This window comes from Cloeon dipterum, chromosome 1 (assembly GCF_949628265.1).
Source record: "Cloeon dipterum chromosome 1, ieCloDipt1.1, whole genome shotgun sequence".
Classification (NCBI taxonomy): domain Eukaryota; kingdom Metazoa; phylum Arthropoda; class Insecta; order Ephemeroptera; family Baetidae; genus Cloeon; species Cloeon dipterum.
The window spans coordinates 23549792-23563172 of NC_088786.1; the positions used below are offsets into that span (position 1 = coordinate 23549792).

The window sequence follows — 13381 nt, forward strand, 5'->3', positions numbered from 1 at the left end:
CCCACAGCCTGAAATGCTCCTTTCTTATAAGAAATACTTAATATTTACAACAGTGTTTTTCTTGAAATAACCTTTATTGAAATAGTACCAGGCAGTATTCTTTTAAGTAATATTGTACATTAACAAGGACGGAGTAGATAAGGTAGAACGAATTTATTGGTAAAGGCACTACACATTTTTGAAAATCTTCTATAACATCTATATGATCCCTGAGAATATTTTAATTTAAAACAAATGCAAATAAGTTAGTTTTTGATAAAAATTTTATTTAAATAAAATTTATTGAGATTAAAAATGAATCATTTATCCGAGAATGATAAGTAGCACCACCCCCGCAGAGGCGAGCAGGCTGGTCAGTAAGGAGAACAAGGTGGTGGCCGTATTGCAGCCGTCTTCGCGACAAACCTCGCAGAATTTGACGTCGTCGCGGTGGTGGCGTGCAGAGATACGCCGATCATGCGTCTCCTCACCGCACGCCTCTCCAGGATGTTTCTCGTAGCCACACGAACGTACCACTGTCAGTGCGCCGTTTTCTGAACAATTTGAAACTTTTGTAGACACCATGGAGAGAATAAATGTATACTATAATAATATAATAATTCAACTGTTAGTTAGCTCTCATTTTAAAATGGTCGTTTCCCTTATGTTTGCTGATAACATTTTTTTTAGTAAAAAATTGGACGTTACAGCTTAATTTCTTACAGTGCTCAAGTCAGTTTCACGGTCAGGCAAGACTGCCCTACTCTAATTGTGATTGATTTAAATTCTACAGGCACTCCCGACTTCATCGCATTTTTTTAATATTTTGCTGAAACATGTGCGAAAAGTGAAATAAAATAGAGTAATTAAAACTTAGGTAAATGGCTTAATGTAAAGGAGGAGCTGAATTAAAAAAAATGATCTGAGCACTCCATGTGTCACACTAAGAAAATGTCAAGGAAAGCAACCTTTGTTGTTTCATAACTTAAATAAGAATTAACGGATGAAGCCAATAGAAAACGGAACCGATCTTCTGCTCATTACAAAGAGCTGCAGCGGTGCAATTTACAATTGGAATTTAATAGAATAGATATGGATAATCGCTTGACTATTAAATTGAAAGCTTTTATAACTAGCTCTACAATTAGGTTTTATGCTTCACATGCCTGATTAAATATTAATATCTGCTCGTCATGCAGTTGTGAAATTTCTACGTCGCGTACCTCGCTGGATGACTTTCTTGCAAACGTGACTGATACCATCGGCTTGGAAAGGGCTGTTGCTATAAGAGCTGTGTTGGCGCCGTGGGGGCGCACATTCAGTTGTATGAGAGGAAATGCTCGAATTAAATGGATCTCCGCAGACGCCATCCACAAGGCTCGAACACACCCAGCATCGCAATGCACTTCCTAAATTTGAATCAAATTATTTGAAATTGAAACCGAGATTGAATTATTTTTTAAATATTTTCACGGAATTGTACCTTTTTTTAAATCAGTTTTCAATAATGCTTCTAACTAAGAGCACCGGGGGCCAGATTCACGCGACGTCAGGTTGTTACGGCGCTTTGATTAAAATGTGGTAAAGAAGCGAGTTTTAAACAAGATTAATTATTATATAATTTGCACTACATGAATTAGTTACGCTATTTTTTGGATTAGAAAAACACACTCGCGAAACTCGTACAGAAAGTAAAAGAGAAAGAGAGCTCAAATAAGTTGCTCATTATTCGACACTATCTTGGATCTGAATGGTAGGAATAAATTTCACCGCTCGTCTGGCCCCCGGTGACGAAGAGAATGATTACTCTCTTGTGATTCATTGGTAAATGCAAATGCAGGCAGATGAACACGAGTTTTTCATAATTTTTAGTTGAAGTTAAATGCAGTGTATATAGCGATCGGTTTTTGTTCATACTTCTACAGGAGCGGAAAATTTCTGTGGATTAACGGAAAAGGTATATATCAGCTCGCTATGCACTGAGTACTGAGGAAGATGCATTTTAACTCTAAGCCTTGCGAAAATAATTAACCACAGGTGTGGAAATGTGAACAAAAAATATTATTCAAATAATGCAGTTGTTACTAAATATACCTGTTCGAATGTTGGAGGTGACCACAAGAACGATGGCCAGCAACGCCAACTGACTCTTGTTGTTCATTGTGTCGCAGGGAGGATGCAACTGAGCAGATTTCTGGTCCAGCGAGATGCACATCAAGAGGCGATCAGCCGCCCCCTGCGATATCTCAAGTGGCTTTTACATCACTGACTTAGCTGGCTCGATTCGGCTCGCCATTCAGCACGGTAATTGGCGTAATGAGGCGATTTGGCGAGCGCCGCTTGACCCCGTCGGCGGCTGGCTGACCCAGCGGCCGCCCCGGCAGGAAGCGGCCGCCGTCGCTGGCGGCCACCCTCCTGTCAAACGGCACCGCGCGCGCGGTTGAGCAACACGCGCTGCGTCGATCATCAATTAGAGCCGTGCACGCGATAAGCGCCACTTGTAAATAAATTATTGCCACCGGCTGCTGGCTCGATCGCCTGAGAGCCACGATTATCCATGCACACGCTGAATTCGTTTTCTATAATTAATGTTTGCATAATTTGTTTTTAGTGGGTTGTGTGCTGTGTGTGTGCAGCTCAGCGCTGCTCTGGATGTATATTAAAAGAGCTGCATTGCTAAATGCTGTTTTGTTGGAATTATGCAACGCATGCAACAGATACATCAGTAGCTTTCACTTTCTAGATTTGGTTCATCTGTCATTCCAGAACCTAGTTTCATTTTTTAATTTCTGGATCCACAGTTGTACTCTTTACTGATTGTGTACTTATGGTTTTTTGTGTTTGTAAATATCGCTTTAATCTGCTAATAGAATGTACCAAGGTTCATTTGAGAAAAGTGTATGCATAATTATTGCTATATAATAACAGGTTAAATTCTGCTGCTGAGGATTCGTACTAAACAAATCTGGGATGTGTTACAAAGAAATTCTAAACATTTTAAACCGATCGCATTAGAAAATATTGATTTTTTTCTATTTAATCGACCACGAATTACAGACGTAGTTTTAGCTTTCATAATCTCAAAATTAAATCTTTTTACATCTGGAGTTAACACAATTGCAAGAGTGCACCTGAAGTCAGATGGGAAATGTGCCCTAAACTGGCCCCTTGTTCAAAACAATAATGATCCTAATATATTTAAAATGTAAACAGCTTGTAATTAACACACATGAAAGAGTTGGAAAGTGTTTCTGTGCAAATCTTATTACGTTGATTACATGTGCGCAGAAAATTGATCAAACATCAGTCTTGTTGAAAAATATCGGAAATAACGCAGCGAGCGAGTGTTCTTGACATTGATGAATTGCACCCAATAAAGCGAGTGCCTGAAAATACTTAACGCTTGTTCCCCGGCCTCTGCAGCCCAGTATTGAACGGTTTGTGTGAATTGCGCTCTTGGTCAGCTGTCGCGTTATTAAGTCTGATTTAATGAAAGGCGTGTGCAGGAAATTACGAAGCGTTCTCGATGCAAATTGAGTGACACTGCCAAGCTGCGTGTATCGGCCTCATGTACCTGGATTAATATTTGATTTGGGCTGTTTGATGCAGACACGGATTGCATGATCTTAATTAATGACCTGTTAACATATCCAATTAGACGTGTCGTGAATCTTTCAATTAGTTTTGATCGAAATAGTTGTAAGGGCTTCTAAGCTTCTAATGCGAAGTGTAATTCGTGGTTGAAATAATATATTATGATGCACAGTATATTATTCGGATGCCCAATTTTGAAACGGTTTCCCAACAATGGTTTTGACTATATATTATCAATGCAGGTAGGAAAGATAAGACAAGGACAACATTATTTTGTGAGAAGATAAATTTCAGCTCTCTTTATTCAACATTCTTTTCTCCTCCTCTCACAATTCTTTGTTCTTATTGCAGTGCACAAGAAAATGAGGTTAAACGCTTAAAATGATTTATAATTGGTGGCTGTCAACCTCCTCTTTGTTACACTAACACTTGAACTGCAAGTGGCTATTATGTGTCATTTCAATACCTGTATATTATAGAGGATTTAAATTTAGCAGTTTTAATTAATACTACTTTAAGTGGTTCTCCAAGCCTTTTGAATTGATTAGCATCAAAATGTGTGCATTGGTAAATAATTCGAGATTCAGAAAATACGCTGCGTTATGTATAATTTCCGCAGATTTCACATTCCTTGAGTAGCTTTTAGCAAACGTCGAGGAATCTAAAACGAAATAATTATCAAAAGTAAATATCTGAGATTGAATAAAAATTTGCATATAAAAATTGAATACATCATACCCATAAAAATCCGAAAAATCGTTAAGTGAAATCGTAAGTTGTTATTAATACACTAATATATTTTTCTAATCAGCACCTAGAAAATAATCGTGATAGGCAGATTTTTGTATTTGTTATTGGTCGCAAATTTTAATTACGAAACTTTTAAGCAAACTTGTAGAAAATAGCCACAATAGGTGCGAGGAGTGTGAACCCGAAAGATTTTAGGGCGGTGGCGGTGTTGCAACCGTCACTGTCGCACACCCCGCAGTACTCGGCCTTGCCATCAGCGGCCTTCTTCACTTGCTCGCACACCCCTGAGCCCTTAGGAGAGCCATCATTCAAGGTGAGAGCGGCAGCACAGTTGCGCATAACCACGGTTTCTTCACCAGCTGGAACCGCATAAAACAAATAATGCATCAATTTCAAAATTCTACCAGTCCTAAAAGTATTGGGAAAGCAAATAAAAAAACTCATTTTGTTAACCAAAATTTCAAATACCTTTGATATTGGTCTTCATGCAGACCATTTCAATGGGGGCGTTAGAAGCAATTGAGCCAATGGACGAGGTCACACTATCCAAAAACTTGTTGACTCCAGACGGGAGAACGTCGTTAAGCTGCTTGGACGTCCACTGCATGCTAGGGGTGCACTCGACTGGCTTCAAGTCTCCCATCATAGATGGGTTGAGGCATTCGTTGTTGCTCTTTGAGGAGCATTGGTAGCACTTGATAGCCAATCCTGAAAGATTTTAAATATTAACTAGACATAAAAAACCATTTTAATTTTAAAGGTCACACGCGCATTTTTATCGAATTTACCAACATTTTATGAAGGACGATTGTCACGCACATGACACTAGATCTCTTATCTAAAATAAAAGAGTAACAGAGTCTAAATTGTGTCATTGTGTTTGTACCCAAAACTACACAACATATAGCACTAATCGATTTGTCAGTCTTTGACGATAAATTAAAAACGACCACGTCAATTTTTCCGCGTCTGCTTGTAATGCTGATTGTGAGGATTTTCCCTATCAGGGAACGGATCTGACACACTGCTGTATGCATAGCACCGAACACGCCCTATCCGACTTGTTAGCATCAACAAGCAGGAAAATTCAACTTCAGAAGAGTGCTTGGGAATTTTTCGCACCATGTCACCTTGCTTGTAAATTCAATTAGAACGGACAGCACTTTTGCTTGGAAATGTAGCAACTCTCACGCGCAGCGCAAACAAATGAGTCTGAGAATTTGGCCGTGCGAACAAAGCGGAAAGCCAGGTGTGGACCTAGACATTAATGGCTGTTTGCTAATTATTGGTGCGTTGCGTGCAAATGCGCTGCCCTTCCCCGACACTAAACAATGACTAATACTCATTAATTCTGTGCGTGACCGAGGTTCTTGGTAAAACCGAAACTGACAAGGGACACGTACATCGTAAAATCTGGTCAGTCTATTTGGAACCTTTGTTTACACAAACTTACTGTAAAGCAACATTCCAACAGCTATATTTAAGGTGCTGTTGAATCTAATTGTTTAGTATTTCAATGTTTGAATAATAAGCACCCTTTATTTAAATTTTCAGCAATGTCATCGTGGTTTAAACAAAATTGGACAGTTTGAATTATTTTAACGATCCTTGACATCGTGATTGCGTATCAGTACTTTTGGTTGAATATAGCTGTAAAGCTTTTTCGGAAAATTCGTGAAAAATACTTTTTCCCTTTACTTGATTATCTAAAAAAAAATTGTCCCAGTTTCCGTTTAAATTGTTCATAAAATCGGCCCAAAAATTTGCATGTTAATCAAGCGGCGAACACAGTTTCCTTATTGGAAATAATGATTTATTTCGCCAGAAGGGAAATTTAGCTCATAATTTTCGAGCCATTGGATAGATCGCGTCGAGAGAGATCGAAAGCAAGCGAAACATCACTGGAAACCCGTTTAATTTGTCGAGAAATTTGGCAAAATCTAAAATTTAACTGGTCCTCGCCTGCTGTAGTCAACAATGCAAAATGTTCTGAATTGTTTGCATGTAAAGCTCTACTTTATTTATCTTCATTTAATCTAATTTGATTTTGATTTACATCTGAAACGGCTAAGAAATGATATATTGAGATTGAATAAACACATTATTTGCTTTTTTCATAAAGCATTTTAATTGCTCAAAAGGTTTTTAAATGCTTTGCGAAGGTTAATTTATGTCATTTTCGCATTTAAACGAAGAATATTGTTCAAGAACAATCACAGATTTGACACAAACATAATGCCGTGTTAAGATGTCTGTATTTTCCTCGTTGAATCATGTCTTAGTTTTTAGCATTATCTTTAGTAGTGATGTCATCAAGCCGGTTATACCGAACGAAATTAATTTTTGGCACGAGTTTCTTTTTCGAGTGAGAAATTTTTAAGACCGGATCGTATAACCAGTGATGTGAGCAACGCCGACCAATACTATGAATGGATCTATTTTTACATTGAAATTAAAATTAGTATGTCCATGAAGTTTTTAAAATAAAGGATAGGTGTTAAACGAAATGAGTTTTGAGTCATGCATAGATTTTAAGAAACAATTTCAAATAATCTTTGTTACAATGTCGACACTTAAGATTAGTTGTTCCATATTTAAATTATCCTCGTTGTTTTAAAATTTCCTCCTTTTAATATTTTCTTTCCGTGAAATATGGATCTATACTGTGACGCTGAAATTCGTTGGAAAGAAAGATCAAAAGGAGGAAGGTTTTAAGCAATAGTTTAAAGTAAGGGCGTCTTGAATGAAATTTGGCATGGGCCAAGCGGAGATTGGTAAGGAATGAGCACAAATCGATAAACTCCTTAACTACTCGTAACAAGATAACTTTGTTTAGTATTTTTTGAAAAGATCTAGTTTCTTTGCGCCTTATGCAAGGTATACCTTGATGGGCGGTGGCTGCCAGGACGAGAAGTAGGAGCACTGAGTTGGCCATGTCGAGGTTTGCCGGTCGAGTGTTCTAGGGTGCCGGGAAAACAACGCTGCAGGGTTCGCACTGACGCCGATCCTGGTGAGGCCTCTGCCGCCAGAGTTGCGCAGTTAAACCGAGCTGTGTCTGCGACCGCGTGCGTACCTCCCATACTCTCGCACAGCCGCGTGGATAACTTCCACTACTTGTACTCTCCTTACTAAATGCAATTTTCAAGCTCTTTGTGCTCAAAGCCAAACTTCTCACGCCTTTTATTAGCGAAGAGGGACATTAAATTTCTTAACTTCTTGTATTTCAATTTGGTCTCACTTAAAACTTTAGCGTATTTTCCTCACAAGAAGCATGTTACTTGGCAGCTAGATATTTGGGGATTCTAGGGCAAATAAATAAATATTTTTATTTTCATTCGTGTAGGTTCATTTTCCACCTCTTATTTTCACGGGGTGAATATTTTTCAGCAGTTTTAAGGTTGATTTGGCTGATCAAGCTCGACTATTATCCATTAAATTTGCTGTTACATTTTTTCTACATATTGGATTTTTCAATAAATTAATAATATCATTGTTATATGCCAGCATAAGAGTTTCATACTAGAAACCGTTTGTCTGCAATTAATCGTAAAATGCTAGCATTTTCATGTTTAAAAGCAAGTTATGTTTGTATTTTCTCATATTTCTATTTATTCCCAATTTGACGTGCGGCGCCACAAAGATGGGCGCCTTCTCGACTCCGTTGGCCAAAGAGCTCCGATCAATACCAGACGCAAAGCTCAATTTTTACTTTGCCAGTGTACTTCCTATCATAAAACTTGCGTTTGCTAACTTGATATCCCATAGAGCAATCCACGAGTGTATTTTTAATATGAATTTTTGGAAAAGGGCCCCTAAACTCATCTAATGTTGCTAGCTATATAAAGGAATAAAATAAGTTAAACCTTGAGACATGCAGGCTAATTCGACAACAGCTTGTCAGCCTAGCCATGAATATAAATAGTAGTAAGGTCAACAGATTTTCCATGATAAACCATCTGGCGGTGTGTGCTCTTTGATAGCTATAGAGCTGTATTAGAGGTAGGGAGAAAAGAAGTAAACAGCTTAATTAACGATTTGGTCTACCGATTATTGCCGCGTCTTTTGTTTTATAAAAAGCCACCAAACTTTATTTAAGAAATGCCGAGTGCCGAGTTGTATTTTATGGCTAATAAGGTTGCCTAATTTTCACACCAATAGATAAAATGATCTTACAAAGCTAATTAAAATATACGTTGTTTTGATCAAAACCGTCTGGTAGGCAGTAATATTTAATTGTTTTAAAAATTTATATCAATAAGTGGAGCTAATGTGCTATATAAAATGGTTTATATTTATTGTTAAAGAACTCTATCAGTCTTAGTTCGCCCTTTAATTGCAAAATTGCACGATTTAACCACTAAAAACATCTTAGCTTAGCTGCTTGGAGTTAGTTTTCCAAAAATTACAACAATGGAACACATCGTGAAGATAGTTAAAAAAATCCTTAAACACACAACTTGTCCTCCCATTTCTCACTTATCGCACCACAAAGAGAACACCAAAAGCGGTGACGGCGAACAGGAACATAATTTGGGCTCCACCAGGAGCGCTATTGCATCCATCGTCAAAGCACTGGCAGACATGCTCAGTGCGCGCATTGTTGTCACTCCAGTAGCAACCACGATCGTGTTTTGACCAGCCGCATGACCTCACTACCACTCTCATACGCCGAACATGAACTGAAACAAGTTACAAAAATCAAACATACAGATTCAAATCGACTGTATCATTTTTGCCGTTATTTACACTTAAATTAGATAGTTAGTGCAATGTGTCGTGTGAAAAATAATTATATAGCTGACTGGTTGCACTAGAAAAATAAAAACGTCATTCGATTTCAGTCAAGTTTTTGTGCATTTAAATTCCTTAACAACTCACGGAAATTGTTGTCAGCCTATTAATATTTGAAATATTTGCCTCCTAATAGTCAAATAATTTAGAGTGCACATTATATTATTCGAATATTCGAATGCACGTGTACTTAGCAAGTGAATTATTTTAGATTTAATGGCTAAATCTATATTATAAAATCAATCTATGCAAATTAGGTAGTGGCCTCCACACAACACAGTAAAATATCAACAATAAAAGGGTTTTGAAAGTAATAAACATACATAGCACTCTGTGGAACAGTGCGGCTAAGAGTGAAGTATTGACAAGAAAAATTTTTACGCATGATTTCGGGCCTCCAGAAAAATTTACGCCTAGTTCAGCATCAGTTGCAAGAAATTTGCAATCACTGTTATAGTTGAAAATGATCTTACGCTCTCATTGCTAATCACTGTCCAAAGGAAAAACTTAGGTAAAAAAATTGTTAAACCCTGCCACTTGGCCTCACTGTGATAATAAAAATCACAAGCTTAAAACTCCACTTTTTAATAAATTGAAAAGTAAAAATTGAAAAAAGTAAAAATTTGATTCTTATGCCACGAAAATTTTAGGACAAAAAACTTCATTCATTGGAGGATACATTTGCTGCCCAGTGAGAAGTTTTTTTCATTAATTTTTCCTGTTTCAAATTTTAAAAAGAAACTTTTTTTAGGGATGAATCATTACAGAATCATCGAAGCCTTAATTTGAAGACTCACTATATTGATCCGTCTTCCTGCAGAAAGACTCCTTGCCACCAACACCATCTTCGCACTCTTTGAGATAACTAAGCGCTAAATTCACATTTTCCTTTTCTTCTGTGAGTTGGCTCAACAAATTTGTTTCGCTAGAGTCATTTCCACTTCTTAAATGGTATCCTCGCAGGTCGGTGCATTCAGCATCTCTCATTGAGTTGCAAACAAAACATTTAATACCATTCACGTCTGAAAGAAAACACAGAATATAAGTTATGTTTAATTCATTATTCGTCGATGTTCATTGACCTTAATGGCTTGAATATCAATCAGCATCTAAGCTAACTGATTTTAAATAGCACTTGTTTTTCACTAGTTTTATCGACAATGAGTTTAAGTAATTAATCTGCGATTCCAAATGGAAAAGAGAAACTGTGCAACGTGATCATCGTTTAATTGTGTCATGTTTTGTTAAAATCTTCTATGAATTGATTGATGTAGAATAAATTATGCCACGCATATCACTTGTAATCCAGCATGTGAGACATTCTAATTTTTTTTATTAGATATTTTAACTTACTAAAAGGGTTGCCATTTGTGTTCGAGGAGAATGAAGCAAACGTATCAATCGCAAAAAATCAATTTGCCACGTGATAAAATGACTATTAAACTAAAAGAACCTGCCGCAACTACACCATCGAAAAAGTTCAAGGGCAGAGCAGGATGAATCCAACTGACAACTAGTTATTTAGTTTAAATTGTTAGAAATTTGACAATTATTGAATATTAACTTGCCTGATGTCCAGTTGAATAAAATAAGTAATAGAAAGGCCGATTTGGGCAGGTCGCAGCTGTAGGTGTTCATGGCTCAAATTCAATTGCGGCGACGAAAACACGTCCGCGCTCGTGAAAAGAAATTAGGGATTTGAAGAAGCAGAGCAGCTGCTGTTACTTTTGTTGCTAAACAACCATGGGGTTACACATAGACTGTGGGCAGGTCACATTGCTAGGCACCATTACAAGAAGTCTATGGTTGGAGGGGACCCCCCGACTGTTCTCTCAATCAACGTGCATAGCAAATGCAAGCATTATTTGATCATGACTTGGCTGCTCGTCGCCGCGAGTCGCACACACCAGCCCAGGGGGATCAGTGGATGCCTGCTGGACAATTTATTCTCAGCCTCCGAACCATCCAGCCCGCGGCGAGCTTGTGTCAAGTTTTAAGCTCTGTAGCGAGCTCGCAATTGATCTTCAGATTCAGACTCTTGAAGTTCATGTTTACCAAACTATTTCATTGCCGCTTGAGTAGTGAAGTATTGAATTAAAAGTATTATTTATTTAGTCCTCCAAGTCATAGTAAGTTCGAAAAAAGCCTCAAAACGTATCACAAAAATTAGGGGAGATTAGGCTTAGGTTGCAGACCCACTCGCATTACTGCAAAAACGATTGTCTAAAAATGTATATGTCAACTCACGCCGCGCTGAGCCCTGCTACTATTAAAAAGTAATATTATTCAATTCGGTTTATTTGTCCAAAATATTTCATCGTATTATCATGCATTTATAAATATTTAAAAATCAAGAAATTCTAATCAAGGATAGAAATTAGGCATTTGTAGTGTTAGAGAACAGCCCACTGAAACTCGAGGATAAAATAGGGCTGGGCAATATTTACCACTGTTATTTATTGCAACAAATTGTTTAAGCTGCCTTAAATGTGAATCATAAGCTATTTTTATTGCACATATCCTTTCAAATTCTATGAGTTCATTTAGTTTTTTACTGACTTTCGAAAGGATTACTAGCATTTAAAACTGTGCATCTGTAGCGATTTACAGGGAAGAAAGAACGTACCTTATTGTAGGGGGTGTAGTTTCTGATTTTAAAACCAAAGCTAATATTCTGGTATAGTGATCTTTTGTGTAACACCACGAAAAAGGCCAGAGCGTCACTACATCTGGATTCCGTAAGGAATTTACAGAATGAATTTGTGACCGCGGTAATTGGTTGATAGATGTTAAAAGTTAAAAAAGATTTAAACATGTCTAGGGTGTAGCATGTTGGACACAACGGTTCTCGTTAGATCACCGAAATTAAGCAACATTGAGTGCAGTCAGTATATGGATGGGTGATCGCCTGATACCTGTGATATTTGATCGGAGTGTTTAAAACGTAATCTGCAAAGAATCCAAGCACTGCATTCACGCGTGTTTGTTTTGTTTATATACTTCAATCATCATGGCGGGGACCAAAATCATTAGGAAAATTAAATGGGAAGGCAAAATATCTGCATTTGCGAGCTCTCGCATTGTCCAGCCGGCGGCCACTGCAAGTCGGAGAGCACGGTAAGATTTTCGTGATCAGTTGAGCAGAGGCGAGCTTTTCGTGATCACTTGAGCAGAAGCAACGCTCGCGCTCAAATGATCAGTTTTAAGGCGGTGATCACACAGAGCATCAATTTTTGGTGATCAAATAAGTATTTTTTTTTTTGAGTGTGGAAACCCTCCCTACCGGCTGCATAGCTCTAGGCCGAATCGCTACTTGCTGGTTTGCACCTTTCCAGCATGCGTGAGTTGGCTTCACGGGACGAACTTCTAGCGTTTCAATGCAGTCCTCGGTGCGGAGGCAAGTGACCCTTCAGTGGGCTGGGTCCCTGTGCGGCCTGGTGCGCCCATGTTATCCGTTCGCGGTGTTATTGGGATCCGGGTTTCAGCATTCGTGCTAGTGCAGTGCACGCCCTTCCCAGTCTTCGGACAGGAATAAAAAGAACAAAAAAAAAATCTAGATTCAATTAAAATTTTCTATTTGTTTTAGGTCACTCTGAATACTTAAGAAATTGAAATCAAAAGAATATAAGAGCAGCATTGCTTTTATTTCTGGTTTGCACGATGTTTTACTCTTTCAACCTTTTCTATCCCTGTCTTATTAGCATAACTGATTATTTAAAATTGATATAAATCAGAATATAAAATTTCTTGTTCCACCTTCCCTTTAAACGTCGAAAAGTCAATTTGTCATTTTATATTGTAACCATATGAAAGAATTTTAAGAGTAAACTCACTTGTGAAACTTGATTCCGTTTTCTTAATATCAACAACAATTTCGAAAATATGTTGCTTGTCTAGTCTGGTGGCTATTAAATTTTTGTGAACCGATATTTTTGATGATGTGGAATTGTGGAATCTTTTATTGATTTTTGGTCACTTAGCTTGATGCAACTAATATTTTTTTTCCAATTCTAGAATATTTTTCATGGTTAATAAACTATCCTAAAATATTTTAATTCAATAGCTACCAGTAAAATAGACAGTCCTGTAAAATACTTGCTCTTTTTTCACAAGTGAAAATGGATTTGCATTGTGAAGTTATTCTTGTGTAAATCTTTAAATCTGAAAAACTGTCATTTCCACCGGAATAATTAATAATTTAGCCCTTAACTTCTCGGTGGCTTATTGTTTTCTCAGCTTAAAAATTGAAGTTCAATTAAGCGTTAAC

The 13381-nt window shown here is 37.5% G+C and overlaps 3 protein-coding genes across 3 annotated transcripts; all 3 read right to left on the minus strand.

The window, feature by feature from the left end:
• Nucleotides 1–134: 134 nt before the first annotated feature.
• LOC135934883 (UPAR/Ly6 domain-containing protein crok-like) lies at nucleotides 135–2429 on the minus strand. The gene is made up of 3 exons (XM_065476913.1): nucleotides 2074–2429; nucleotides 1203–1388; nucleotides 135–533 (listed from the first exon to the last, which is right to left on the minus strand). Exons 1-3 carry the CDS (start codon nucleotides 2192–2194, stop codon nucleotides 304–306), a joined length of 537 nt encoding a protein of 178 aa, XP_065332985.1. The 5' UTR covers nucleotides 2195–2429; the 3' UTR covers nucleotides 135–303.
• A 1412-nt stretch (nucleotides 2430–3841) lies between these two features.
• LOC135934884 (uncharacterized) lies at nucleotides 3842–7367 on the minus strand. Its single transcript, XM_065476914.1, has 3 exons — nucleotides 7207–7367; nucleotides 4792–5031; nucleotides 3842–4682 (listed from the first exon to the last, which is right to left on the minus strand). The coding sequence occupies exons 1-3, from the start codon at nucleotides 7256–7258 to the stop codon at nucleotides 4456–4458; spliced, it is 519 nt and encodes a 172-aa protein (XP_065332986.1). The 5' UTR covers nucleotides 7259–7367; the 3' UTR covers nucleotides 3842–4455.
• Nucleotides 7368–8634: 1267 nt separating this feature from the next.
• LOC135941112 (uncharacterized) lies at nucleotides 8635–11143 on the minus strand. Its single transcript, XM_065486403.1, has 3 exons — nucleotides 10683–11143; nucleotides 9912–10136; nucleotides 8635–9002 (listed from the first exon to the last, which is right to left on the minus strand). The coding sequence occupies exons 1-3, from the start codon at nucleotides 10750–10752 to the stop codon at nucleotides 8800–8802; spliced, it is 498 nt and encodes a 165-aa protein (XP_065342475.1). The 5' UTR covers nucleotides 10753–11143; the 3' UTR covers nucleotides 8635–8799.
• Between the last annotated feature and the right edge of the window lie 2238 nt (nucleotides 11144–13381).

Coding starts and splice junctions, on each gene's coding strand:
- LOC135934883 (XM_065476913.1), bottom strand. CDS start 2,194: ATGTGCATCTCGCTGGACCAGAAATCTGCTCAGTTGCATCCTCCCTGC. Junction 1,389..2,073: donor CACCTCCAACATTCGAACAG/GTATATTTAGTA, acceptor ATTCAAATTTAG/GAAGTGCATTGCGATGCTGG. Junction 534..1,202: donor CAAGAAAGTCATCCAGCGAG/GTACGCGACGTA, acceptor CAAATTGTTCAG/AAAACGGCGCACTGACAGTG.
- LOC135934884 (XM_065476914.1), bottom strand. CDS start 7,258: ATGGCCAACTCAGTGCTCCTACTTCTCGTCCTGGCAGCCACCGCCCAT. Junction 5,032..7,206: donor GGCAGCCACCGCCCATCAAG/GTATACCTTGCA, acceptor AAAATCTTTCAG/GATTGGCTATCAAGTGCTAC. Junction 4,683..4,791: donor CATGAAGACCAATATCAAAG/GTATTTGAAATT, acceptor ATGCGGTTCCAG/CTGGTGAAGAAACCGTGGTT.
- LOC135941112 (XM_065486403.1), bottom strand. CDS start 10,752: ATGAACACCTACAGCTGCGACCTGCCCAAATCGGCCTTTCTATTACTT. Junction 10,137..10,682: donor TTTATTCAACTGGACATCAG/GCAAGTTAATAT, acceptor GTTTTCTTTCAG/ACGTGAATGGTATTAAATGT. Junction 9,003..9,911: donor CAGGAAGACGGATCAATATA/GTGAGTCTTCAA, acceptor AACTTGTTTCAG/TTCATGTTCGGCGTATGAGA.